This window comes from Brassica rapa, chromosome A09 (genome assembly GCF_000309985.2).
Source record: "Brassica rapa cultivar Chiifu-401-42 chromosome A09, CAAS_Brap_v3.01, whole genome shotgun sequence".
Classification (NCBI taxonomy): Eukaryota; Viridiplantae; Streptophyta; class Magnoliopsida; order Brassicales; family Brassicaceae; genus Brassica; species Brassica rapa.
In genome coordinates this window covers 44,445,718-44,471,635 of record NC_024803.2, presented here as the reverse complement: position 1 = coordinate 44,471,635, position 25,918 = coordinate 44,445,718, and the positions used below count along the sequence as shown (strand labels likewise).

Genomic DNA, 25,918 nt, shown 5'->3' with positions numbered 1-25,918 from the left:
CTCTTTATTTTCCTATTAGTTATGCTAGAATAACGAATTTGTGAAGAAACCAAATCAATTAATTCAAAGTTAGTCAAAATAAGCACCTTTAATCAAATATTTTGTTCTCCAGTTAAATGATTAACCGAAAGACTGACTTATATTATATATACACATTTTCTCATTCTATGTAAGAACTAAATATGGAAAATATCACTCATATTATATTATATTATAGTATAGTCTAGTATCTAAAATGATAAATTTCCCATATACATTATATGATTAGCAACTACTCTTAAACATATAAAATAAATAAGCAAAAAATCTAAAGATAAAATTACATCCGGCCACTTAAATATTGATAAAAATATGATTATATTAGCAACAATTTCATATAGTAATAAAACTGAATTAATTAACTTGGTCACATGATAATATATAAAATACTATAACTTGATCGAGAGTGCAATTACTAGCAAACAGTTAGCTTAAACTACTCTGACACAAATAGGGGTATTATATGACAGAAAATACATAATGTAGATGTATTGATTTGTAAATACATGTATAAGAAACAAGTTTGACTTTGTAGTTGAGGAAATCGAGCAGTGGTTAAGGAAAAATTTATGATAGATCGATCACGTCACATGCAATCATGCATTACGCTAACTTCCTACATTATACAGTACTATTAGTTTAAACGACTCAAACTTTAATGTTCATATATTAATGTTTTTTTTTGCTAAAAATCAAAACATTCATATATTAATGTTTCTTAATCGTTTCCTAGTAAGAGTCATCTTCTCAACATAAGATTTGGAGAGGACTTTATTAACTGGATATTTAGTTGTATTTCAATAGCTTTATATTTTCATGTCTCATTTATTAGAATGATATTCCTAATAATTAATTATATAAATACATATATATACACATATCGCACTGTGAGCAGCTTTTGGGTAGGGTCCATGTGAACATATTATCTTACTATATATGTCCTTGCAAATTTTATTAAAATCCACCATGATTATTTTTGTTAAAGAAAATCCGCCACGAGTGTGTTATTTATATAAGTTTAGTATAAGAATGAAAGAAATTATGCAAAGAGGGATAATTTGCACAACGATCAATACTAAAGCCTTTTCTACGAGGGTCCCTTTATAGGGGAAACTACGATCAGTGAACTTAACCGAAAACTGAAGAACAATAATTTTATGTATATAAAGACATTATAATGTGTTACGAAAAAAAATAAAGACATTATAATAGTACTCTTCTGCTTTTCAAATCAATTATGCAACAATCTTATGATATACTCTCTCCCCGTTCCTAAAAGATAGATTTTTTAGTATTTTCACACATATTAAAAAAACACATTAAATAATTATAATAAATGTATCGTTTTCTGTCATTTTCAATAATGTTTAACCAATAGTAATTCAATAAAATTAATTATTTTTTAAAAAAATTTACATTTTTTCATAGAAAACACAAAAAATACATATTTCTGATTTTTTTTAGAAAGTCTATCATTAAAAAACGGATGGAGTATATAATTATATGTATGTCCTAGATAAATTTGATCAAGATAATTTTTGTTGTAAATCTGGTATATATGAACGTATTCAAAACGTTTTGTCATGCCAAAGTGTAACGATGTATTTAGGAAATCCTAATTCGTTTTTCTGGAAACAAAATCTAAAATGTAGAATTTTTTCTGTCTATATATTTGATTATATAAAAAATTGCTCTATATATAAGTAAATCTATGTGAAAAATGTTTATATATTTAGTTAATTAAGTTCTCCACTAACTCGAGTTCACGTCTACCTTTTATTCCATACTCGTAATTTACGTCCACTTGATTCCATATTCTCGAACCTCGCTAGCTTCCAAACAATACTATAAATTATGCTACTAATAATATAATTTCATGATAGATGACAATAATACATGAACTAGGCATTAATTCATAGTTTTTAGAAGTATATACGAGGACTTAAACGACATAATAGCAATATTTAGCGCCAGCTAATAAAACAGCCAAATCGTGTAAAAGGTACGATATTACTTTTCGATCAAAACACCTTTTGTATTTATTCATTATTGGATGCCATCGCTTTATAATTTAATTGCATTAAAGTATGAATTTTGCTTTGTATAAGAATGTGTACATGTTTTTCTTTTTTTGAAAAGAGTATGTATACATGTTTTCTGCATTATTATGTCATATCTCATACTACTTATTTATGAATGCAATTATATAAACGAAAACAGGTTAGATACTCATTTCAAAAATAGGTATATCAATTAACGAATTTTAAAGAATTTTATGGCAAATTCATAGCAGTATGTGGGCAATAGAATTAAATTCCCATTACTAACTTATATAAAGAAATAAGTAAATTTTGTAAAATTTACTTATTCAAAAAAAAAAAAAAAAAAATTCCATCACTAAATAAAAAGCTAGATTCAAGAAAGGAAAAAAGCTTTTGATTTAGTAAATACTTTGCTAATACTGTATAATATTTCGTAAATTTGTAAACCAAAACCAGTAAAAGAAAGACGTGGTTTGGTTAATATTCGGTTATGAATGCAACAATAGTGATCCAAATGTATCTAGTATATCGTGAAAATGTTAATACAAATTATATAAAACCGTAACAAATCGTATCAAGATGCTTTTCAACAAACAAAAGAAAAACGTCTCGTTATATGAAAATAGGGAAACGTGAAACTCTAACTAAACCTATTAAATTTTGTAGCTAATGGGAAAACAGATTCATGCACATATCTATATGTCATTTCCCCATGAATACTTTTTTTCCCCATCTTATTCTCTAATTTGAAGTTAGTGGATTACATCCATGCATGCGTATATACTTGTACTTCCCATAACATTATATATGTATTACAAAGTTTAGTAATTCAAAGAACTTTTTAACCTAGGTACATAATGATATATTTAAGTAACCCTAATATTATAGTATATACGTATTTGTTGTTTATATGATAATAAATAATAGTAAAATTGCATTTAGGGAATGAGTGCCGATTTAATTTTAGTTTTTCCAACGAAAGTCAATTTAGTGTATTACATGGAAGTGACATTTCTTTAACTATTATCAACATCCACTAAATCTTAATAAATTGGGAAAAGAAGCAATACACTTCCAACTATTTATTCCCTTTGGTAAAACCTTTTGAAAAGAAACTATTCCCCTTACAGGTTTAAAATATATATTATGTCACAAGCTTAAAAGAAACTAATATGAAACTTGAAAGTACCTAAAAGAGCAAAAAAACAAAAAAACAAAAGAGAAACTATAAAAAGAGAATTATCTTCAAAAAAAAACTATAAAAAGAGAATCGCAATAATAAAAATGGTATTTAAAATTAAGAAAGTTGCATTTTGATTTGATGTGGTTAGTTAGCCGGCGGAGGAGTTCAGATTGGGCCAAAACTCTCCACGTGGTTGAGCATTTGTGAGCATGATGTGCCACGTGGATTCATATAACCAATGATTAACGTGGAAGACATTAAATGCTTCTATTAGGTTAGTAATAATAACGAACCAGTGGGATTAATTATAAGTGGATAACATTTAGTTAGCAAGAAAAACAAAACACAATTAAATTGCAATAACATAGAAAACTATTTGAATAGATGTATATGTAATATGTATAGTGGAGAAGTTGAGAATCTATAAAGAAAAAAACAAACAAAGAGTATGTTTATTGTAAGTCTCTTAAAAGTTAAGAGATCATATCTTGTATTATGATGAGAAATCTAATCTAAAAGACCTACAATAAATATGATCTGAAAGTATTTTTATCGCAGGGGTTGACGGAAGGTTTTTAGTGTAAACCTCACAAAAAAAGCAAAAAAACCGTTGCTTAAAGCCCCCAAATAAGCAACAATTTAAATGGGTTTCTTGCACTATTTTCGGATTCCACTGACACGTGACGGTTCGCGATTGATTCACTTTTTAATTTTTAATTTTTTCTAATTAGACAAAAGAAAGGAAAATAAGAATTCCAAATGGGTTTGATGAGATAAAGATGCTCTAAGAAACTATTATATATGTCAATACAATCCCTTCTAAAGGGTTAGTTATTTCTTCATATGTTTCGACGCATTGGATTATACATTTAATAACCAACAAAATTTATACTATTTTTCTTCTAACATACATGTATACCTCAGTTTATTTAGCGCAATCACCGAAGAAAAGAATATTTCAAAATCCGTTCCCATGATCCCATCAACATAACAAAACATCTAAATATATAACAAGCACGAGTAAAAAGTACTACTACGTTATATGAGTACCATTATTACCATATGTAGTATGTACTATGCCATGCATATATAAACCTATCATACGTACTATTTAAACTCGTCAAATTTGCGGAAGTATAATACGGACTGGACCAAACGATCAGTAAACACACCTATCACTCATTATCTTTTGGTCCAGACTTCAATTTATTACTCTTTCACATCAGTAAATTTCAAGTAAATTTTATAATTAAAATAGACGGGAATCAACATCAAGAACCAGTAATCAGATTGCGGGGTGATCAATTAAATTATCAGCAAAAAAATGTAAACAAAGACGGCAAATATATGATTAATGATTTTTGTGAGATACTATTTTCTAAGTTACACATAATACAACAAGAGAATCGAATAATTCTATTGAAAAAGGTGTAAATAATGTTTATGTATTTCACATTTCAAGCAAAAGCATATGACAAAAGTTAGGTCCTAAATAAACTATTGCGTACAAATTATTCTCAGTGATAAAAATAACCAGTCCTAAGAAGACGCAAACCACATGCATCCTCCTAATAACTGGACTCCTATAAATACACACATCTTCTCCCTCCAAATCCAAACCAACAGATCTCATTTAACATACAACAACAACAAAAACATTCAACTTCACTACCTATACTCTCAAATTGATCAAAAAACCCACCCCAAACATACTTATCAAACCCACTTCAAAAAATGGAGAATAATATGTTTAGCCTAATGGCAAGTGAAGAATATTCATCAGACCGTCGGTGTATTTGGGTCAACGGTCCGGTTATCGTCGGTGCCGGTCCGTCCGGTTTAGCAACAGCAGCTTGTGTACGTGATGAAGGAGTCCCATTCGTCGTGGTCGAAAGATCAGACTGCATAGCTTCACTATGGCAAAAAAGAACATACGACAGACTCAAGCTTCACTTGCCCAAGAAGTTTTGCCAATTACCAAAAATGCCCTTCCCTGATCACTACCCTGAATACCCAACAAAACGACAGTTCATCGACTACCTTGAGTCCTACGCAAGTCATTTCAAGATTAAACCGGAGTTTAATAAATCAGTCGAGTCTGCTCGGTTTGATGAAACCAGCGGGTTGTGGAGGGTTAGGACGACTTCTGCCGGAGAGGAGATGGAGTATATTTGCCGGTGGTTGGTGGTGGCGACGGGAGAAAACGCCGAACAAGTTGTGCCGGAGATTAACGGGCTTAAGACGGAGTTCAACGGAGAAGTGATCCACGCTTGTGAGTATAAGTCCGGCGAGAAGTTTAGAGGGAAAAGAGTTCTTGTCGTGGGATGTGGAAACTCAGGCATGGAAGTGTCTCTTGATCTTGCTAATCACAATGCTATTACTTCCATGGTCGTTCGTAGCTCGGTAAGCAAAACACAATACAAAAATGATTATTTATTTATTTATTTATATAAGTACAACTATATAATAAATTTTGAAACGTTAAACTTATCATGTTCTTATGTTTCTTTATTCGACCAGGTTCATGTGTTGCCGAGAGAAATAATGGGGAAATCAACATTTGGAATCTCAGTGATGTTAATGAAGTGGCTACCTCTATGGCTAGTAGACAAGCTTATACTGAGCTTATCATGGCTGGTTCTTGGAAGCTTATCAAACTACGGGCTTAAGAGGCCCAACATAGGCCCAATGGAGCTGAAAAGCAAGACGGGAAAGACGCCGGTTCTCGACATCGGTGCACTGGAGAAGATAAAGTCCGGCGACGTAGAAATCGTCCCTGCGATCAAACGGTTCTCACGAAGCCACGTGGAGCTCGTAGATGGACGAAAGTTAGATGTTGATGCGGTGGTTCTAGCCACCGGTTATCGCAGCAACGTCCCTTCTTGGCTTCATGAAAGTGAGTTCTTTTCGAAGAACGGGTTCCCGAAGTCACCATTTCCACAAGCTTGGAAAGGGAAGTCGGGTTTATATGCGGCTGGATTCACGAGGAAAGGGCTGGCCGGAGCATCTGCGGATGCTGTTAACATAGCTCAAGATATTGGTAATGTGTGGAGAGAAGAGACTAAGCGACAGAAGATGAGAAGAAATGTAGGTCACCGCAGATGTATCTCAGTTGCTTGAGCTTCAAGTTACTATGCTTATTTGTAAAAAAGAAAGATACTAAAATGAAAGATAGAGTCAAGAGAGCACTCTACTGAAGTCCCTGACAGTGTTTTGTAATTATACAGCTGTATGGACGTTTTGTATAATTAGGATGACATGGCTTTTAAACATATACTTCATTTTGTAATAGGTTTTCGCAGTGGTCTATAAATTAGTGTAATCAAACCTAAACAAAACGATTTTTTTCAGAATGATTATTTCTAAAAGTCGGTTTACACACTTAAGAAATCGGTCTAATTACCCGTCTAATCAATAATTTTATATAAAGCGCCTAACTAGCATTGTTGTGATCTTATAAAGTATCTTCTTTAGTAGTTGACAATGATGAAAGTCACAAAAAAAAAACATAATGATAACTTCAAACAAGATTCAGCCTAAAGCAAGTTCAGCAGATTGCAACTAGTTGGTGGTTTTCTTATCATTTCTTGATCTTTTCCTGAACTCTCTTCTCTTCAGAGTATTGCTCTCATCAAAAGGCTGGACATTGCTGCTCCCACAGCTTCGGATGCAGCAATCATCACCCTCTCTTCTATTGAGATTTTACCTTGCAATTTCTCCAACAGTTTAGTCCCTCCAGGAATCTGATCATCTTCAAGGATTGAAGATTTTTCAGAGTCAATGCATGAGATGACACGAACCCTTGAATAACCAGGCTGGTTAGACCCACTTGAGGCTCCTGATACCATCCATAGTGTAGATGTGCTTAAAGAGATACTTGCGTTCGAGTTTGGTTTATGGCTCGGGCGTAATTGAGTTTGAAAATTGTGTTCTTAAATATTTCAAAACTTTAAGACAAGTAGCATACATTAAAAGGTTTTTTTTATTTGAATAAATTTAACATTCTTTTAAAAAAAAGAGATACTTGTGGGGATGAAACTTTTTCCAGGGATTTAAATCACCTAAAGATAAATACCTTGTTAAATTGTGGTTATGCTGATGTTACATGATTTTCTAACCAGTGCCATACCTTTGTGGTGGAGAGAGTATTGAGCTGACAAATCACAGCTTCTCTTCTCGCTTAAAGGCGCCGTGATTTGGACAAAAGATATGTCATTTTTATTACCGCGGTTATTAATGACTAAATATTCATCGTTTTCTCTTTTTTTCTTCTTCTTGTGGCCACGGTTACGTATTTATTTCGTAATCTTAGGCAATTTGTCATGTGTGTGCGGTATTCTAAGCGCAAACACTCCACCAATCACCAAAATATATATAAAAAATTTGCTGTTTTGAAAACAGATACAGTAAAAACGCGAATATTGTATCAACGACTTTTAAAATATATTGCTTCCGTTTCTAGACTTCGACACACAGATTAATAAATTATTTAAAAATTATTATCAATACACTTAATCATATTTCAACGAATAAAAAAATAAATTAAAACAAAAAATCAAAAAAAATTTGTATTAAAATCATAAAACGACACTAATTTTGAAATAATTTTTTTGTTCTAAACGACATCTAATTCGAAACAGAGAAAGTAGTATTTACAAATTATTACTTTGTCACATAGCTTATCCATAATTAAAATAATACAATCTTAAGTTCTTAGCATCAAAAGCTTTAAATCAACGGCACATTCCTTTTTTGTCTGAATCAGAAACGGAAACTATCCAATTTCAAAAACTTTTCAAAGTATTACTTTTTCCATGTCTTAAGCGCGTTATTGGATTTATCCTGTCGGTATCAACAATCTCGCATCTCTGATTCATCTTCTCGTGAAAGCTAGGGTTCCTCTCCTTCTATGGCCTCGAGCTCATCCCTCTCTCTCTCTCCATCGCTTCTGGGCTCGATTCCTCTTCTCCAATTTCATCATCTTTAACCCCCAATTAAACCTTTAACCTAATTCTCCACTTCCCAAATCGCTCCGACGAGATCCAATGGAAGCTAAGAGCAACGATCCTGCTAATTCAATCGATGACGTGGACATTGATCAAGGAAACGAAACCGATGAGTCAGTGATCGATGTCTCCGGACAAAGTCTGGAGCTTTCTCTTCCGGGCAACAACACATTCGATCCCATCAAAGGTCTCTACTTTTTTCGAAACGCTTTCAACCTAATCCCCAAATCGATCGGAGAGCTCGGGAGGTTGAAGAAGCTCAAGTTTTTCGGCAACGAGATCGATCTGTTCCCACCGGAGCTAGGGAATCTGGTGGCTTTGGAGTATCTTCAGGTGAAGATCTCGTCGCCGGGCTTCGGCGACGGCTTGGCGTGGGACAAGCTTAAAGGTTTGAAGGAGCTTGAGCTTACTAAAGTCCCTAAACGTTCTTCTGCGTTGACTCTATTGAGTGAGATCTCTGGTCTTAGGTCCTTGACGAGGCTCTCTGTTTGTTACTTCTCCATTAGGTAAAATATACTCTGTTGCTTCGGTTTCAAGCTTCTTGATGATGCCTTAGATCATGACCTTTTATTTTTAAATTAGTTTAACAAATTTCATAAGTTAATTGAATGTTGTTTAGTGTTAAGAGAGATTTTAGTTGTATAATTTTTTTTTGTGAAGCTTAGTTAATCATGCTAGTAATTTGGTTCATATTATAATTTTGTTTATAACTAGTGTTAATCATTTATCTTCAGATAATATATAGAGATAACCATGTCTTTTGGTTATTGTTTAATAATGTGAAACTAGATTTTATTTTAAATTGATTAAACAAATTTTATAAATTAATTGAATGTTGTTTACTGTTTAGAGAGATTTTAGTTGTATAATATTTATTTTATGAGAGGCTTAATCAATCATGCTAATAATTTGGTTCATATTATAATCAGTTCAATTTTTTTTTGTTTATAATTAGTGTTAATAAAGAGAGATTGGGTTCAGGATTTTTAATTTTTGTCTCCTCATTTGTTTGCAGATATATTCCTCCGGAGATTGGATGTCTCAAGAGTCTGGAGTATCTTGATCTCTCCTTCAACAAGATCAAGAGTTTGCCTAAGGAGATAAGTTACCTGACTTCATTGATGTTCTTGAAGGTTGCTCACAACAGGCTGATTGAGCTACCATCGGTTTTAGCTTTGTTACAAAACTTGGAAAGCCTGGACGTGTCTAACAACCGGTTAACAACTCTGGATCCTCTCGACCTAAGCTTAATGCCTAGGCTTCAGATTCTAAATTTACAGGTACTTCTCTAACATTGCTTTATTATTTGGATATATACTTAACTTCAGGAGTTCACTATATTCTTTGATCTGACAGAGCTTCTTTGATTTTCTGGTTGTTTCAAGTACAATAGGCTCCGGAGTTGTTGCTCTATTCCTGCATGGATACAATGTGATTTGGGAGGGAACTATGAAGAGATGGGAGTTGATACTTGCAGCTCTATAGTTGAAATGGATGTCTACGAAACCCCGTATGAAAACAACATCATAAGTGTTCCTCAAGGTGAGAGTTTAATATTCATTTCCTTTGCATCTGAACTGTGTATGCCTGATAAAGCTGAGGAGTTTGATACTTCTTTGCTTTTGATTTTATTTGTTAAAACTGAATGGTGAATTCTTTGTTTGCACTGTAGGTGCATGCTCTCACCGTAACTCACTAAGTATGTCAACTGTTGTTTCTTCCAACGGTAGATGCGTCTCGGTTCGAAAATCAAGTAAGAGGTGGAAGCGGAAACATCACTACTTACAGCAAAGGACAAGGCAAGATCGTTTGAACAACAACAAGAAGTGGAAAAGTGAAGTCCCTCCGGTGAGACTAAATCTGAAGATGTATAAAGTCAAAGAAACTAGAAAACAGGAGATGAATGTTTCACAGAACACTGACAAAGATTCAGTTGGTAGCATCTGCTTGGATGACAATGATAAACTGTTAGAAGACGCTGAAATAGGAGATCCTGTCATTACTTCTGAAGATGAAGAGAGCAGTTTGAAAGCTGATTTGGTTTCTGAAAATTCCCCATCTGTGGAAAACCAATCAACGAGTGAAAAAGATAACAAGGAGTGTTGTGAAATTAAGTCATCTTCTCCCTCTTCAGGAGATGCAGACTATAGTTCTTCTACAGAGAGAAAGAAACCAAATCACAGTACAAAGAGATGCTCTGATAAGTACCTGGATAACCCAAAAGGTTCTAAATGCCATAAGCCATCTCCAGACATTGCTAACCTGTCTCACAAATACAGCAGCAATTCATTTTGCAGCACAGAAGATTCTCTTCCTGATGGATTCTTTGATGCTGGACGTGATAGGCCCTTTATGCCTCTTAGTAAGTATGAGGAGATCTTGCCCCTTGATTCACGTGAAGTCATACTCCTGGACAGGTCCAAGGATGAAGTATTGGATGCAATCACCCTCTCTGCTCGAGCTTTGGTAGCTAGAATGAAGATACTGAACTGTCCACCTGCAGATGTAGACCAAGTCTCCATCAACAGCTTGCAGGTTGCATCATATCTTGCCCTCTTTGTGTCAGATCATTTCGGAGGAAGTGACAGAACCGCTATCATAGAAAGAACCAGAAAGGTTGCACTCTCTGGCACAAACTACCAGAAACCTTTTGTCTGCACCTGTGTGACTGGGAACCAAGACAATTTGGCTGCTCAAGATGTCAATTTCTCTGATGTGTGTGAAAAATCATTGCGTTCTATCAAGTCCAAGCGGAACTCTGTAGTGGTTCCTCTAGGGAAGCTGCAGTTTGGCATCTGTAGACACAGGGCCTTGCTCATGAAGTTCCTTTGTGATCGTATGGAGCCTCCTGTGCCTTGCGAGCTCGTTAGAGGCTATCTAGACTTCACGCCGCATGCCTGGAACATTGTTCCTGTGAAGCGAGGTGACTCTTTGGTTCGTATGGTGGTTGATGCTTGCCGTCCTCATGACATCAGGGAAGATACAGATCAAGAATACTTCTGCCGGTAATAACACTTCTTTACTCTCTTCTTACCAGTTCATGTCGTCTGCTAGGTTTTGTACTAATCCGCTGATTGGTTCAGGTACATTCCTCTTAATCGGCTTAGTGAATCCATTTGCAAAAGAGCAAAGCTGGAACCAGGATGCTCTTTTCCTTCTCTGTCAACAAGCGAAGGAGTAGAAAGAGCTAATAGTAGTCTTATCCGTTGCAAGCTTGGCTCCACTGAAGCAGCTGCTAAGGTTTGTTTTTTTTTTTTACCTTTCTCCACTTCAGGTTTGAGTAACCATAAGCTGAATAGTTTGTTATTTTCTTTCCTCAGATGCGTACATTAGAGGTTAATGGAGCATCCGTAGATGACATCAGGACTTTTGAGTACACTTGCTTAGGAGAAGTGAGGATTTTAGGAGCATTGAAACATGACTGTATAGTGGAGCTATACGGACATGAGTTATCTTCCAAGTGGATAGCCTCGGAAGATGGAAACGAACATAGACGCGTATTGCAGTCTGCTATCCTTATGGAATACATAAAAGGAGGATCTCTAAAGGTAAACATTCTTTTGTTCATTCTATATTTAGATACCCTATGTAATATCTAATGAGAATCTTCTTCATGGTTTGACTTACTACAGGGCCACATTGAGAAGCTTTCTGAAGCTGGTAAGCATCATGTACCAATGGATCTAGCCTTGTCTATCGCAAGAGATATCTCAGGGGCTTTAGTACAGCTGCATTCGAAGGATATAATCCACCGTGACATCAAAAGCGAAAACGTTTTGATCCACCTGAACAGTCAAAAAGCAAACGGAGAAGAACCTATAGTGAAGCTTTGTGATTTCGATAGAGCTGTTCCGCTTAGGTCTCACTTGCACGGTTGCTGCATTGCTCACGTCGGAATACATCCTCCTAATGTATGCGTTGGTACGCCACGTTGGATGGCCGCTGAGGTCTTCCGAGCTATGCACGAACATAACTTTTACGGACTTGTAAGTTTCTCTACTATTCTTTTTGTTCATCAAAATAAATATATAAATTATGATCTAAAAGTTTAAATTTTTAGATATACTGCTAAATTTAGAATTTATATTACTTCATTATATCGTTAAATATACAGTTAATATTTTTCTGAACAGGGCCTAGAGATAGTTTAAGACAGACACTGATGAGTTTGGTTGTGTGTTTTGTCAGGAAGTGGATATCTGGTCATTTGGATGCCTAATCTTTGAGCTGTTGACACTACAGATCCCATATTTTGATTCATCCGAGCTTCAGATTCAAGAATCTCTACAGGTTTGTCTCTACAGATCTTCTTTACACTTGCAAGACCTATGACACAACTAACCCGTTCATTCTCTTTTTAACTTTTAAACAGAAGGGCAAAAGGCCAAAACTACCAGAGGAGTTAGAGAAGCTGGCCTCTGAAACGGAGGAAGAAGAATCAGCCAATAAACTGCGTGAAGAGCTTGACCTAACCGAATCTGACTTGGACACAATGAGATTTCTTATCGACGTGTTTCACTGCTGCACGATGGAGTCTCCTTCAGACCGTCTAAGCGCTGAAGACCTTCATGAAATGATTCTTTCATGGACAAAGAGCAATTCTCCTACAGGTACTTTCACTTCTTCACAAAGCTCTCAAGCCTTTGAAGCTTGAAAAGAGATAATGATGATTTAAGACTGGTCTCAGTCTTTTTAAGTTAACCATTCATTAGGCTATAGGGATTAGATCATGGCCATTGATGGTTAATTATTTCATGTAACTTGTTTTGTTTCTTCATTTTGTAACCTTTCAGTATATCATATTGTTACAAACATTAGATGAACTCTTCAATCTCATAACAACATTTTTTAAATGCAATACATAACAACAGACCAAGGACACAACCTTTTGCCCTGTATCTGTAACAAAAATTGATTAGGTTTCAGTTTCCACATGCTGAAGACCATTATCTACATTTGATATTTACCGTTGAGGTAAAAAAAAAATTGGCTAGGACTTAAATTCAATCTGATGAAAACCCTGACAACCTTTGAAGCTCTTCTTGTGTCTCCGTTAGGTTTCCTCAAGCTTTGTCTCATACACCAGAGCCTAAACACTTGGCTTCTGAACCTTTCATGATCCTTAATCTCTTGCAATTACATTCAAACATCCTGCAACAAGTAACAAACCCCCATAAGAACACTTTCATTTATTATTCTGTTTTTTTGTTGTAAATATTTTTTCTTTTGAGATACTATAAAGAAGACTTACTCCCATGGAACATCTCCAATGAGCATCCAGTCACCATCTTTGTCTTCATAAGTAGGCACAAAGTCTGACCCTTTATATCCATCTCTCTCAGAATACTCTCCCACAGAGAATTCGAACATCAGCTCCAAAGCTTTGAGCAAGTCTGAGTATCCTTTGTAACAACTCAAATCTATTTTCCTCAAGTATGGTGCACCATCCATACTCACTTTCACATAGATTCCTTGACTCTCACCATCAGATTCGTTCTTCTTTGTCTGAACGTTGTTCTTCCTGTATGATCTTACTGGTGGCCATCCAACAATCTGAGTCCTGGCAAAAGGAAACCACACTGTCAATAAACCAATTTTTTTATCATATCCAATCAGCTTCAGAGATCTTTTTTTTGTGTATTAAAACTTACTTTCTAGGAGGGGATGTTTCGGTTTCATTCTCAGCATCCGCTTGTAATGCTCTCTTATTGTTATTACTATTGCAAGAAACTCTTTCTTCACATACATTGTTTGTTCCTGGTAATCCCAGCCTCAGCTCCGTTGCCTTTAGGTTAACAAACTCATCCATTTTCTCAACAAACTTCTCTTAAACTTAACCCTCTTCTGAGTTTTCTTCAAGAGTGAGAGGAGAATAAAAGAAAGCTTTTGTGTTGTTTTACTTAGTGAGAGGATAGAGATAGATATAGAGTTGATGTTAAAGATGAAGATGAGTCTTCGTGGAAGCTAAGTGTTTTATAGAAGTTAAAGATAGGTTGATAGAGGGAACTGTTTTTTGAGTTAAGGACAAAGGAAAAAACAGCAAAGCTTGTCGGTAGCAGTAACAGCAACTTTGAGGCAAAAGTGTGTCCCATCTACCTGGGGACATGTGTATGATACACGGTCCAGATCAAAATGTTTGAATCTCCAACTCATGTGGTCTGCCATTACTGACATGTTTGTCACCTCTCTCTATCTAATATCTCTGAAAGCTAAAAGTTTTGATCAGATTTGCTCATCTATCTTTACTCCAGTTCTGGTATTAGATCATTTTAACTAAACTCTTTCTTTTTGAATTGTGTGTAGTTTTTAGTGTTTAGATTTGATGAGACTAGATCAAAAGTTGAAAACTCTCACCTTCATAATTAAACAAATACTTGGGCCCTTGATATAGAGCCTTCTTTGTCTTTTTACTGGGTTTTGTGAAAGCCCACCACTTTTGTCTGTATATAATGAATTAATGATCATGACATGACACAACCACACACGTAAAACAGTCAAGACAAGGCATTTTTTTTTTTTTTTTTTTTTCTAAATAGACAAGGCATCTTCCTTTTGGTTCTACTACCTCAAGGCTTAGTTAATTGTCAGTAACATCATAATGGGGTGGAACCTGAGAGATCTTCAGCATATTAGATTCTCTGTGTCTTCTTTGTTCATGTTACAGCGTGTCATTGGCTGTATGGGAGCTTTTATTCAAGATGTTACGTCTTTGACATGACATTATCTAAGTGAATCGGATATAACATATGGCTTGATTTGTTTTTCTAGTAACCCAGGTTTTGCATGCATGGTTTCGGTCCTAATCGTCTTATGAACAGTGATTAATAGCTTCCTGTCCATGAAAATATCTAGTTGTGTATTACTACCATCTTTTGGTTTCAAACTTTGATAAAACGATTAAGATTTAAAGATTTTCTTTAGGAACATTACATTTAATGGACTATATATATTATTTTCTCCGTTTTGAAAATGTCATTTTTATATTTTTCATACAAATCAAGAAAATAACTGAAATGAATTTATATTCTTAATAGTTACAAACTTACAACAATTTAACCCATAATTTTATGATAAATAGCATTATCTATAAGAGAATACATAATGCATTATTTGTAATGTTAAACTTGAAATATAATATATGATTTTCTTTGTGAACAAAAACAAAATAAAATGGCATTCTTTATAAAAGAGACAGTATACAGATAATAAACAAAAAAAAAAAGATAGCTTCAAAACCTAATTTAGCTATGATCATTATTAGGGCTGGGCAAAAAACCCGGATCCGAAGAACCGAACCGAACCCGATCCGAAAAAGTAGTACCAAACCCGAATTGAAATTGATTAAATATCTGAACAGATTCAAAATTTTGGTATCTAAAGAACCAAAACGAACCGACCCGAACCGAACCAAAGTATCTCGAGTATCCGAAGTAGATTTATATACCTAAATATATTACTTATTTTTAGATTTAATATATATTAAAAACATCCAAAATATATAATATACTTTGAAGTTTTCTAAAATTCTTGAAAATATACATAAATAGTCAAAAGTAAATATCTAAATATATTCAAACCACCAAAATGCTTGAAATATCTATTGATTTTATATCTAAATATTCAAATCAAACTAATTTATATGTTAATTTTAGGTATTTTGACATATACTATACAAATTTATATGTAATATATTATTTTGTTTTATAAATTTTGAGAAATTTTAAGCATATAATGAATATTAAAATTTTAAAAGTAATTTAAATGGATTATCTGAACCCGAACCGAACCCGCAAAGATCCGAACCGAACTTGAACCGAAATTTAAAAGTATCCGAATGTGACTGAAATCTTTAAACCCGAAACCCGATTAAATCCGAAACGAATCCGAATGGGTATCCGAACGTCCACCCCTATTCATTATAGTCGGTAATGATGATTCGTTGTTAATTGTATTTGCCGACATGATAATCGAGACACCTGTCACTAAAGTATTTGCTTGTCCTACATAACAGGGAATATTGCCAACCATCATCTAGACCGTACACGTGTAGTGCAAATCATACAAGGAATGCAGATTTGGTCCCATGTAACACGGAATCGTCGGTGATGCCTTGCAATTGGATAATATTTTAAGATTAATTAAATGGGCTGGGCCGACGAAATTTGGAGTCTTTTTTACTTCGACGGCGTTCTGGACCACTTCTTCTGTCTCCTCACTATACTCTCAACAACCTTTTCTATTTTCTTAATTACATAACAAACTTTATAATTTTTTTTTATCCGCAAATAATATTTGATTTTACTCAAACTGGGCTCGAAACCAACCTTGGGTTTCCTCATTAATTTCAGGGATCTGTTAAACCCTTTTTCTTATTTAATTAATTTTAATTTTTGTTAGGACCCTTTTTAGGGATGTGCTATTATTACTAGGGGTGGGCACTTCGGTTATTTTATCGGTTCGGTTCGAGTTCGGTTCGGTTTGGTTAGTTTGGTTCTAGAATTTTTCTAGCTGAAGTAAACCATAGTTAGTTTGGTTTGGATCGATTTCGGTTCAGTTATGTTCGGTTTGGTTTATATTCGGTTCGGTTTGTATTCGATTCAGTTTGTATTTCGGTTTGATTCGATTTAATCGGATTTCTCTTAGTTTATTTATTGTACAAGAAATCATGTTTTAATACATAAATGTATGGTTGTCATGAAATAATCGCGTTGGTCATAATAAAAAATTAAGTATGTAAATTAAATTCAATATAAAACCAAATAAAAATCTTTTTAAAAGTTACAAATATAGTTTATAACTTTATAACAATTAACATGGAAATTATGTGGGCTTGATGACAAATATTACAAAAGTTAGATGAAGTGTCATGGAAATCAAATTATATTAGGATTTCCTTCGTGCAAAAGGAAATTACTTGGGCTAAGTCTTAGGATTTTAATATCTTGATATCACTAATATTTTTAATTTAAATAACGATAAAAACACTTCGGTTTATCGGTTCGGTTCGGTTGAAACCGAACTGAACTGAATCATTCGGATTGGGAAAATCTTCAACCGAATGATTTGAAATGGACTTTGGTTTGGTTCAAATCGGTTTCGGTTCAGTCGGTTCGGTTCGATCGGTTCGGTTCGGATTTTTTGCCCACCCCTAATTATTACCTTCTTTTTAGTTGCCCAAGGAAAATTTAAAGTAGTTAATCTCAATTAACAAAAAAGTATTATATGTACCTGATTTCAAAAATAATACTAAATTTTTGTATTTTTTAAAAAGGGTCATACTATATCAAATAGAAATTAGAAAGTGAAGTTACTGTATTACTCTATATAATCAAAGGATTCAAGCTACAAGTTCTGAAAAGCGGAACATAATGCATTTCCTATTGGTAATAACTAATAAGTTATCGTAAGGAAAAAAAAAAATTTAGGGCTAGAAGAATATTGTTAAAATATTTTCCCTATTGATCTTTGGAATTATTTGGACAGAGAATAATCTTTACCGGTCAAATGTGATCAATAAAGCGATCCCCCAAATCTCTTGTATGCTAATCTTATCCCACTGTTTACCTAACTTATGGATTTTGCAAATCGTCATTGATCTCACCGTTAAAGTTCTTGGGATCACCCAATTTATCAGATGTTTTTAGATCCCGATACATTTGATTACCCATTTAACGATATATAAGGACTGGTTTAATAAGAGCAAATTATAGTTAATATTTTTGTATTAAATGTACTCAGTTGCATACCGATGACCTGATGACCATGTAGTCATTCATAGTCATATTATACTCAGTTACAAAAGACTAATTAAAATTCATTAGAACAATAAAATACATATACCTTATTATCTATATTTGTATTGACTATGATAATAGTGTTTTGTATTAATGTTATTGTTTTATCATCTAAATTGCAATATAGATGTGATTTATCATCTAAATATATGATAAATTTAGCAAAGCAGATTTTGTCTGCTGAACTTGCCATTATGGCCCCAACTAACTCTGTTTAAGAGTATTCATGAATGAAGTGTGTTTAAAATTTTTTTTTACCATGATATATAGTATATTATCCAATGTTTTACATTAGTGTTGCAGCTCTATCATTATCTAAATTCGAGGACTGAAAATTTTAGTTTATATATTATGGTTTTTTTGTTCGCACCAACTATATATATCTAGTGTTTATAAATCTAATAGTTAAGTGGATTTATCATGTATTCGTTAAAAGTTTAAATCGGTAGAAATTATGTTCATGGGTATTCGCCAACAAATTATGTTTGTTTTTATAATTTCACAAGATTGTTTGGTAACAAGAAAAATGTTGTGTTTTCTTTTAAGTGCAAACATAACGATTAACACCAACTTTGAGTTGGCCCAATGGTAAAAAGAGGTTGCAGTTGTAACTTCCACCGCTCAGATTCGATTCGTGTTGGGAGAGACTATTTATAATGCTTGGATTTTCGGCAAAGAGGTGAAAACATTTTTTTTTACCAAAAAAAAACATAACGATTAACTGACAAAACTCACTAGTTCGACAACCAATTGCTTATCCTAACCCATATATACATATTTTAATTAATTGACAAAAACAAACTAGTTTTACAACCAATTGATTAATTATTTTAACCCATATATACATATAACTCATGATAAATAATTGCTTGTGTTGACTGTTGAGCAAGTACTGACGTAAATTAACTAAGTTGTTTGAGTCTCACAAGTGTTGTAGTTTTCACACGAAATCACAAAATACGTACAGTTTAGTCAATGTAAGCTTATTATTTGGTTTTGTCGTTTTAACTGCATGCATGCATGTCATTTGGCTTTAAATGTGAGAAGTATATTCCAACAACTAATTCAAAGGAGAAAACTTAAGAACAAAATAATAATAAAGAGAAAGGAAAAGGAAAAAATAAATGAAATGATCTTTGTGTGGTAGATTGTTGAGAGTTGTGGCCTTCTTTATATCCATATGAAAGTACACCTGGACCTGGTCCTCACACATTCTTATCGTGCAAGTTAATATCCAGCACCTATATACATCTGATAGCAAGTCATTAAGTTCTACATGATGCATATTAACATTCAAGCTTATACATATAATATATGTATACATATTAAAAACAATGTATTTTAACATTAAAATAAATGAAAACAAAGTCAATCTAGATTACGTACACATCAAAGGTGGTCACCAAATCCACTTTGAACAAAAAGGGTGGTCTCCATATATTCTTGTGATTATTGATATAGAAATTTGGTTGCATGCACTCGTTCAATCTCACTAAAGTTTTTCGCATACAGTCCATTTATGTGTGCGGGCGATTTTTTAGTCTAGTCATGTACGTTCAGTTGATACTCCATTATTCACTGGTTTACAGTTATCAGGTGAATTTCATAATTTGTGTATATATTCCGATAAAGTGGATACACATTAATTAATAATCACGACAAAATGATGTGATATATAAGACAAACGTGACCCAAAAAAATATACAAAACATTAGGGGGTTTCTTGATTTGAAAACTCATGAGAGGTTTTTGGGATACAAACAAAAGGAGAGAAAGAGGTAAAAGAGAGGGATGTAGACAAATCAAGGAACAAAAGTAGGGTTTAAGATGTTTTTGCCTCTAAATTTTATTGGATGTAACTTGTCCCTTCACCATGTCCATGTTTTTCTTCTTCTCACTAATTTAAATTTTGGTTTTGGAATTTATGCTGCTGTTATTGTACTGTCTCCTCTTTTGGATTTCGATGCCGCTCCTGTGCCCCCTCAATTCCCTTAGGGTGATTTTTCTTTTCTGGTTCAAAACCCTTACGAGTATACGCTGGTCACGGCTAGTACATGTCATCTGAAAATGTGCCGTATTCAAATTTACGTCCACTGAAATATAGGCGGTATTATCGTAATTTTCGTAGAGGTGTTGTATTAAATAGCACCAAATTCCAACATCAAATTTTAGATAGAGAACAATATAGATATACTACTACGCTTTTGGTTTTCTATTGTATACAATTTAGGGCTTAGCAAAATATTTGGATCCAAAGAACCTAATCAAAACCGGTAAAGTATTCGAACGGAACCAAAATTTTGATATTTCAAAAACCGGGTCCAAACCCAACTCTAAAAGTAAAATAACCACTTATAACTCTGAGGTCGATTATATATCACCTAAATTAATATGATCGGTTATATATCTGAGGTTAAAGTTAAAAGAAAAGGGATATGCTGCCTAAACGATTGGAGCTACATTGTTTTAAGAAAATGTATTTTTTTTTTGAACAATTACATTTCTATTTTATTATATTCTCATGATAAAGCATTGATGTTATAAGTGAAGAAATAAACAAACTTTCTTCGTTTATACATTTAACATTATATTCTTCATACTTAATCGATATGGTCAATAGCCATCATCACATCATCTCCATTATCATGTATCAGCTGATCACAAATATGCCTCTGATCAATTTATAATACTCTGCTTCTTTCATAAGAAAAAAGGATTTCGTCCACAAAGATATATGATATATATCATTCCATCATAACATCAAGAAAATCAGATCTATGATCGTAAATCAAATAACGTACGTGGCTTTCATATCAACTAATGGCGCCACACAAAATATTCTTTATTCAAGTATAAATATATACGATGTACATATAATGTCTTTCAATCGATTTAATGAGTAAAAATTGGGACATATATAAAATGTTTTCGATAACCACCAGACTGTTGTTGTTCGCTACAAACTGAAAGTGTCTTTAGTTATATATATTATATTATTATTTTAAAATTACAACGAGCAATGGAGCGTTTATATGTGTCTAGATACACACTTCGTTTTATATATATGTGGGTTTCAATAAATAAGTTAATTAGATGCATTGTATACTTTATTTTGTGTTGGTGGTATGAGAATATTTAAATACAAGAGGGCTGCGCTTTTATTGTGGGATGTATAATTGAATCATGTGGGTGTGATATGCATAATTGGAAGGTTCCGGCAAAGAATCTTACGGCTAAAATCAAACTATATAGTTAAATATATTATAATTGGAAGTCAAAAAGCATAATATAATTATATTAATTAAGAACACTCTGATATGTATATATCTCTACTAATACACTCTGATATGAAAATGTGTGCGACCTCGCCACCTAAATGGCTAACCCTTTTACTACACTCATATGGTCATACAATGATCGACATGTTTACCTAAGAAAAAGAACTAAACTTCTTTTTTGTGCAAAAAAAAAGAACTACACTACAACTGGAAAATATATATATGAAGTTGGAAGAATATAATGGGAATTTCCTCCACGTAGAACATAACAGACAGACAAATCTTCAATATTTTTGGTTTTAAGACCATAGATTGTTTTTAGAACAAGACCATACATATTGTTTTTAACAATTAATGATAAATCTTATAAATTGGAATATAGGTTAATTTTTTTAAAAATCATAGCTTTGTTTTATTTTAAGAAAGTAAGCCTAGAAAGAATAATTAAAAATATCACAACCAAACAATGCAGTCATATACAACTACAAAATAAATCACAAGAGATTCAACAACAGTAATTAAGTAATAGCTAGTAGCGATTAGTGTAAATTCGAATAAAACCACTCCATCAAAGGATTCACATTCATCCACGTGTCAAAGACTCATTTATCCAAATATCTCTTAAATACGACATACACATGCAGCTACCACCTAGAGAGAGATTATAATAGAGACTCATCACACTTTGTATTATTTGTGTGTTTTTTTAAAAATCAATTGTCCATCTTCCTCATCACCTTCCCAAGAAGAAGAACATTAAGAAGAAGAGAAGTTGACAATGATGGGCACTGTCGAGCTGAATCTGAGAGAGACTGAGCTGTGTCTTGGCCTTCCCGGCGGAGAAACGGGGGCTCCGGTGACTGGAACCAAGAGAGGGTTCTCGGAGACAGTTGATTTGAAGCTGAATCTGAACAATGAACCTGAAAGCAATGAAGGATCTAAGACTCATGACGTCGTGACTTCTGTTTCCAAGGAAAAGAGTTCATCTCCCAAAGATCCCGCCAAGCCTCCTGCCAAGTAATTTGACTATGTTCCCCTTTTCTATTTATTTTCCGATCTTCGCGGAAGTTTCTTTTTCTTATCTTTATGCGGAAAATTAAATTTGATGGACCTCCAAGATATTATTTCTAGCGATAACTATTCTTTGTGTTGATAAAACCTCATTAAGATGTATAAAGTTTGAGCAAACAACGGAAACTTTTTAAAGAAATTGTAGCTAAACTTAGTTTTTAAAAAAGACTCAAATGATCTAAGTAGTATGTCTAAGGTTTATTTTTTTTTTCTTATAACGTTGCAAGTCCGCAGGAATAAAATAAAAAAATCTAATTCTCTCACCAGTTAAACCATATATAGTCTCATGCAAATATAGCATATTTGGAACATAACGTAAGAACTGATTTACTATGAGCTAACTACACTTTATATAAACATGTTGTCATACAAAGGTTGTATAATATAACTGTTTTCCAATTTTCTATAATATATAATTTTGAAGGGCACAAGTTGTGGGATGGCCACCTGTGAGGTCATACCGGAAGAACGTGATGGGTTCGTGCCAAAAACCAAGCGGTGGCACGGAGACGGCTTCGTTTGTGAAGGTGTCGATGGACGGAGCACCGTACTTGAGGAAAGTCGACTTGAAGATGTATAAGAGCTACGATGAACTCTCTAATGCTTTGTCCAACATGTTCAGCTCTTTTACCATGGGTACGTTGTATATATATGTCTTACTAGATATACGATTCCATGCATATATGATATATCTATCAACCGGGCTTTTGATAATACTTGTTAGTTGTCACTATACTAATTAAAGGAAAAAGATGGTTAGTTATTTACAATGTTCACGGTACTACATCCAGCAGACAATTTTTTCATATGCTAACTTAACTATTGGTAATAGTTTCGAAAATGCGTAAACTATCTATGGAAAAGTCCATAAGTTGTAAGTTAATTCATAAAAAGTATATATGGCTTTTATTTTTTTATAAAATTAATATTTTATATGTTGTTTTTTATTTTTTAAAAATGTATGTTGTTGCATCATGATAAATGCCAAGTATAAAGATAAGGAAACAAGTCCTCACCTAGGGTCCAAACAACTCAAGGTTTACAAAAAAAAAACTCAAGTAATTAAAGGCTATAGACTTGTATACATATATAGCTAAACTTTATCCATTGTATATTAATGTGAAGGTAAGAATAATACTAATATTGTTGAGAAAATAATGAAGGAAAATATGGAGGAGAAGAAGGAATGATAGACTTCATGAATGAGAGGAACATGGCTTTAGTGAATACTTGGGACTATGTTCCCTCTTATGAAGACAAAGACGGTGACTGGATGCTCGTCGGCGACGTCCCTTGGCCGTACGTCTTCTTCTTCCTTATTAATTATGATCTAATTATAGAGCTTAATTTATTAATGATCATTTCCTTTGCTTAAATAAATTATTTTATTAGAATGTTCGTTGATACATGCAAGCGTTTACGTCTCATGAAAGGATCTGACGCCATTGGTCTCGGTATGAGTTTTATACCAATGATACTGTTTTATATTTGCGCTTAGTATGTCATAGTAACGGTAAAACATGGCATAACATATATAACTAATGTGCAAAATTTTAGTTGCTTAATAACTGTAAAACGTTTCAGCTCCGAGAGCAATGGAGAAGTGTAAGAGCAGAGCTTGAAGTTAAGAGACTATATGGTAATGACCATATATTTTGTTAACACAATAATCAGTGTTAATTGTGTGTGTGTGTTTTTACGATGAAAAACATTGTTCGATATCTACTTTTTTAATTGTCTGTTTTGATCTGAATTATATGTGGTATATAGATACAATTTAAATGCTATTATGTGTAATGGATTTATTAAGTTAAATATTTGAGACGTTTGCATGAAAACATGTAATAATTTGAACATATTTTGTGTTTGTCTTTCCTTTTTATTTTTGCTACAAATGTGTATATGAGTAGGACAATTAATGCCCAAGTTTTTTTTGATGAAAATGATACTGCACATTTTTTGATTGACTGAGTTGATTGTTCGATCGGCTCATACATCTTTAAGCTGAAAATCATAGACATGAAGTAAAACTTCTCCGAGCATAGTTTCGAAACTTAATATATCAGAATGACAACATACTAACATACATGTACATGTTATATTATATCAAATGTAATCATGAAATCGGAAAGGATGCACTTTGTTAATTGGTATCTTGATTTGTTGGCGGTACTCAAAGCTATAATTAGCTTTGGTTGGAGGAAATAAAATAGATAAATAGGAGGACCCATGCGAAAGAGAGGGAGCAATGCCATGTGCATCTTCCTGGGTCTCTTTCCTACATTTTAACATCTTTGTTTATAAATTCATTTTCCATTATCTTGATTACGATATTAATTTTACAATCCCACTAAAAGATAAAACTATGTACATTTAACTTTCAGAAACAAAGTTATGTCATATACATGACCCATGGTAGGTTTTCGATTTTAAAAATTAAAATATCCATATAAAAGTGAAGTTTGAAGTTGGTTACTATTATAATGGAGCTATCAGATGTCTCTCAATTCTCTGATTAGTTTTATTAATTTTATGTTCAACGTTAAAAACTATCAAGAATGTCATATTCACATATTATAATAAGAAAAATGAGAATGTAAATATTGATAATCGAGGAAACACGTGAAGAAAATGTTGAATCCCAAACGAGCAAGTCAAAGTTTCATGAATGTATCGATTCAACATACATGCATGCATATATATATATTTATATATAGAAAATGTCTAACAATGTATGTGTAAACACAAACATTTGTAAATTAATTACGTTGAAATGTTTTGAAAATAAGTATTTAAATAGTTATATCAACTTCTTGGATCAGGCAGAAGCATGTTCGATGTTTGATGGGGTTGATAATTAATTTGACAAGTTGACGCTCTAGAGGGTTCTTCAGCAAACTAATATTATAGATAATAATACATTATTGAGCAGTAGATAGAAACTCAAACAGTTTATGAACAAGCAAAAAAAACATTGGATACAACCCACTCTGAATTAGAGAACAAAATTTTAATTGTGATTACCTAAAATGGATGTCTTAGTTGGCAAAAATATCCAATGTTCTCGAGACTAATATGAATTTGATTCGAGACTTACGTACTCAGTTCTCACACAAAGAGAGTCATACTTAATTATCATTATTATTAGTGAATAAAAACCAAAATATATTTAAGTATATGACTGAATACAAAACATGTATAGTCACTTATTATCACTAACATAATTTAAAAACTAATAGTTTCATTGTTAAAAGTTTTTCTTTTGTGCAAACTTCTCGATCAGTAGTAGTAATAAATACTCGAATCTGTTTTTTATTTATTCTAATCACATATATTTTGTTATTTGGGCCTTTACGACATAATTTAGTTCCATGGACATTTTAACAGTACAACAATCAATTTCAGGTTCCGCGACGGCCCGTTAGAAACTCTAAGATTCAGGTGAAATCCTTCCCCGGGTCTCGATTAATTTCTCTTTCGCCTTTTTGTTCCCATCTTCAAATTG

The 25,918-nt window shown here is 33.2% G+C and overlaps 4 protein-coding genes across 4 annotated transcripts; 3 read left to right on the top strand and 1 right to left on the bottom strand.

Moving 5' to 3' along the window:
- Positions 1–3,036: 3,036 nt before the first annotated feature.
- On the top strand, positions 3,037–6,817 carry LOC103843665 (probable indole-3-pyruvate monooxygenase YUCCA9). Its single transcript, XM_009120414.3, has 2 exons — positions 3,037–5,667; positions 5,785–6,817. Exons 1-2 carry the CDS (start codon positions 4,999–5,001, stop codon positions 6,382–6,384), a joined length of 1,269 nt encoding a protein of 422 aa, XP_009118662.1. The 5' UTR covers positions 3,037–4,998; the 3' UTR covers positions 6,385–6,817.
- Positions 6,818–7,403: 586 nt separating this feature from the next.
- Positions 7,404–13,123, top strand: LOC103843663. The gene is made up of 9 exons (XM_009120411.3): positions 7,404–8,776; positions 9,286–9,550; positions 9,656–9,812; positions 9,943–11,275; positions 11,354–11,510; positions 11,591–11,818; positions 11,903–12,256; positions 12,459–12,560; positions 12,643–13,123. Exons 1-9 carry the CDS (start codon positions 8,310–8,312, stop codon positions 12,922–12,924), a joined length of 3,345 nt encoding a protein of 1,114 aa, XP_009118659.3. The 5' UTR covers positions 7,404–8,309; the 3' UTR covers positions 12,925–13,123.
- On the bottom strand, positions 13,102–14,275 carry LOC103843664 (auxin-responsive protein IAA3). The gene is made up of 3 exons (XM_009120412.3): positions 13,922–14,275; positions 13,522–13,830; positions 13,102–13,421 (listed from the first exon to the last, which is right to left on the bottom strand). The coding sequence occupies exons 1-3, from the start codon at positions 14,077–14,079 to the stop codon at positions 13,346–13,348; spliced, it is 543 nt and encodes a 180-aa protein (XP_009118660.1). The 5' UTR covers positions 14,080–14,275; the 3' UTR covers positions 13,102–13,345.
- Positions 14,276–22,120: 7,845 nt separating this feature from the next.
- LOC103843662 (auxin-responsive protein IAA17) lies at positions 22,121–24,285 on the top strand. Its single transcript, XM_009120410.3, has 5 exons — positions 22,121–22,359; positions 22,838–23,049; positions 23,577–23,712; positions 23,806–23,867; positions 23,998–24,285. Exons 1-5 carry the CDS (start codon positions 22,121–22,123, stop codon positions 24,033–24,035), a joined length of 687 nt encoding a protein of 228 aa, XP_009118658.1. The 3' UTR covers positions 24,036–24,285.
- The last annotated feature ends 1,633 nt before the right edge of the window (positions 24,286–25,918 follow it).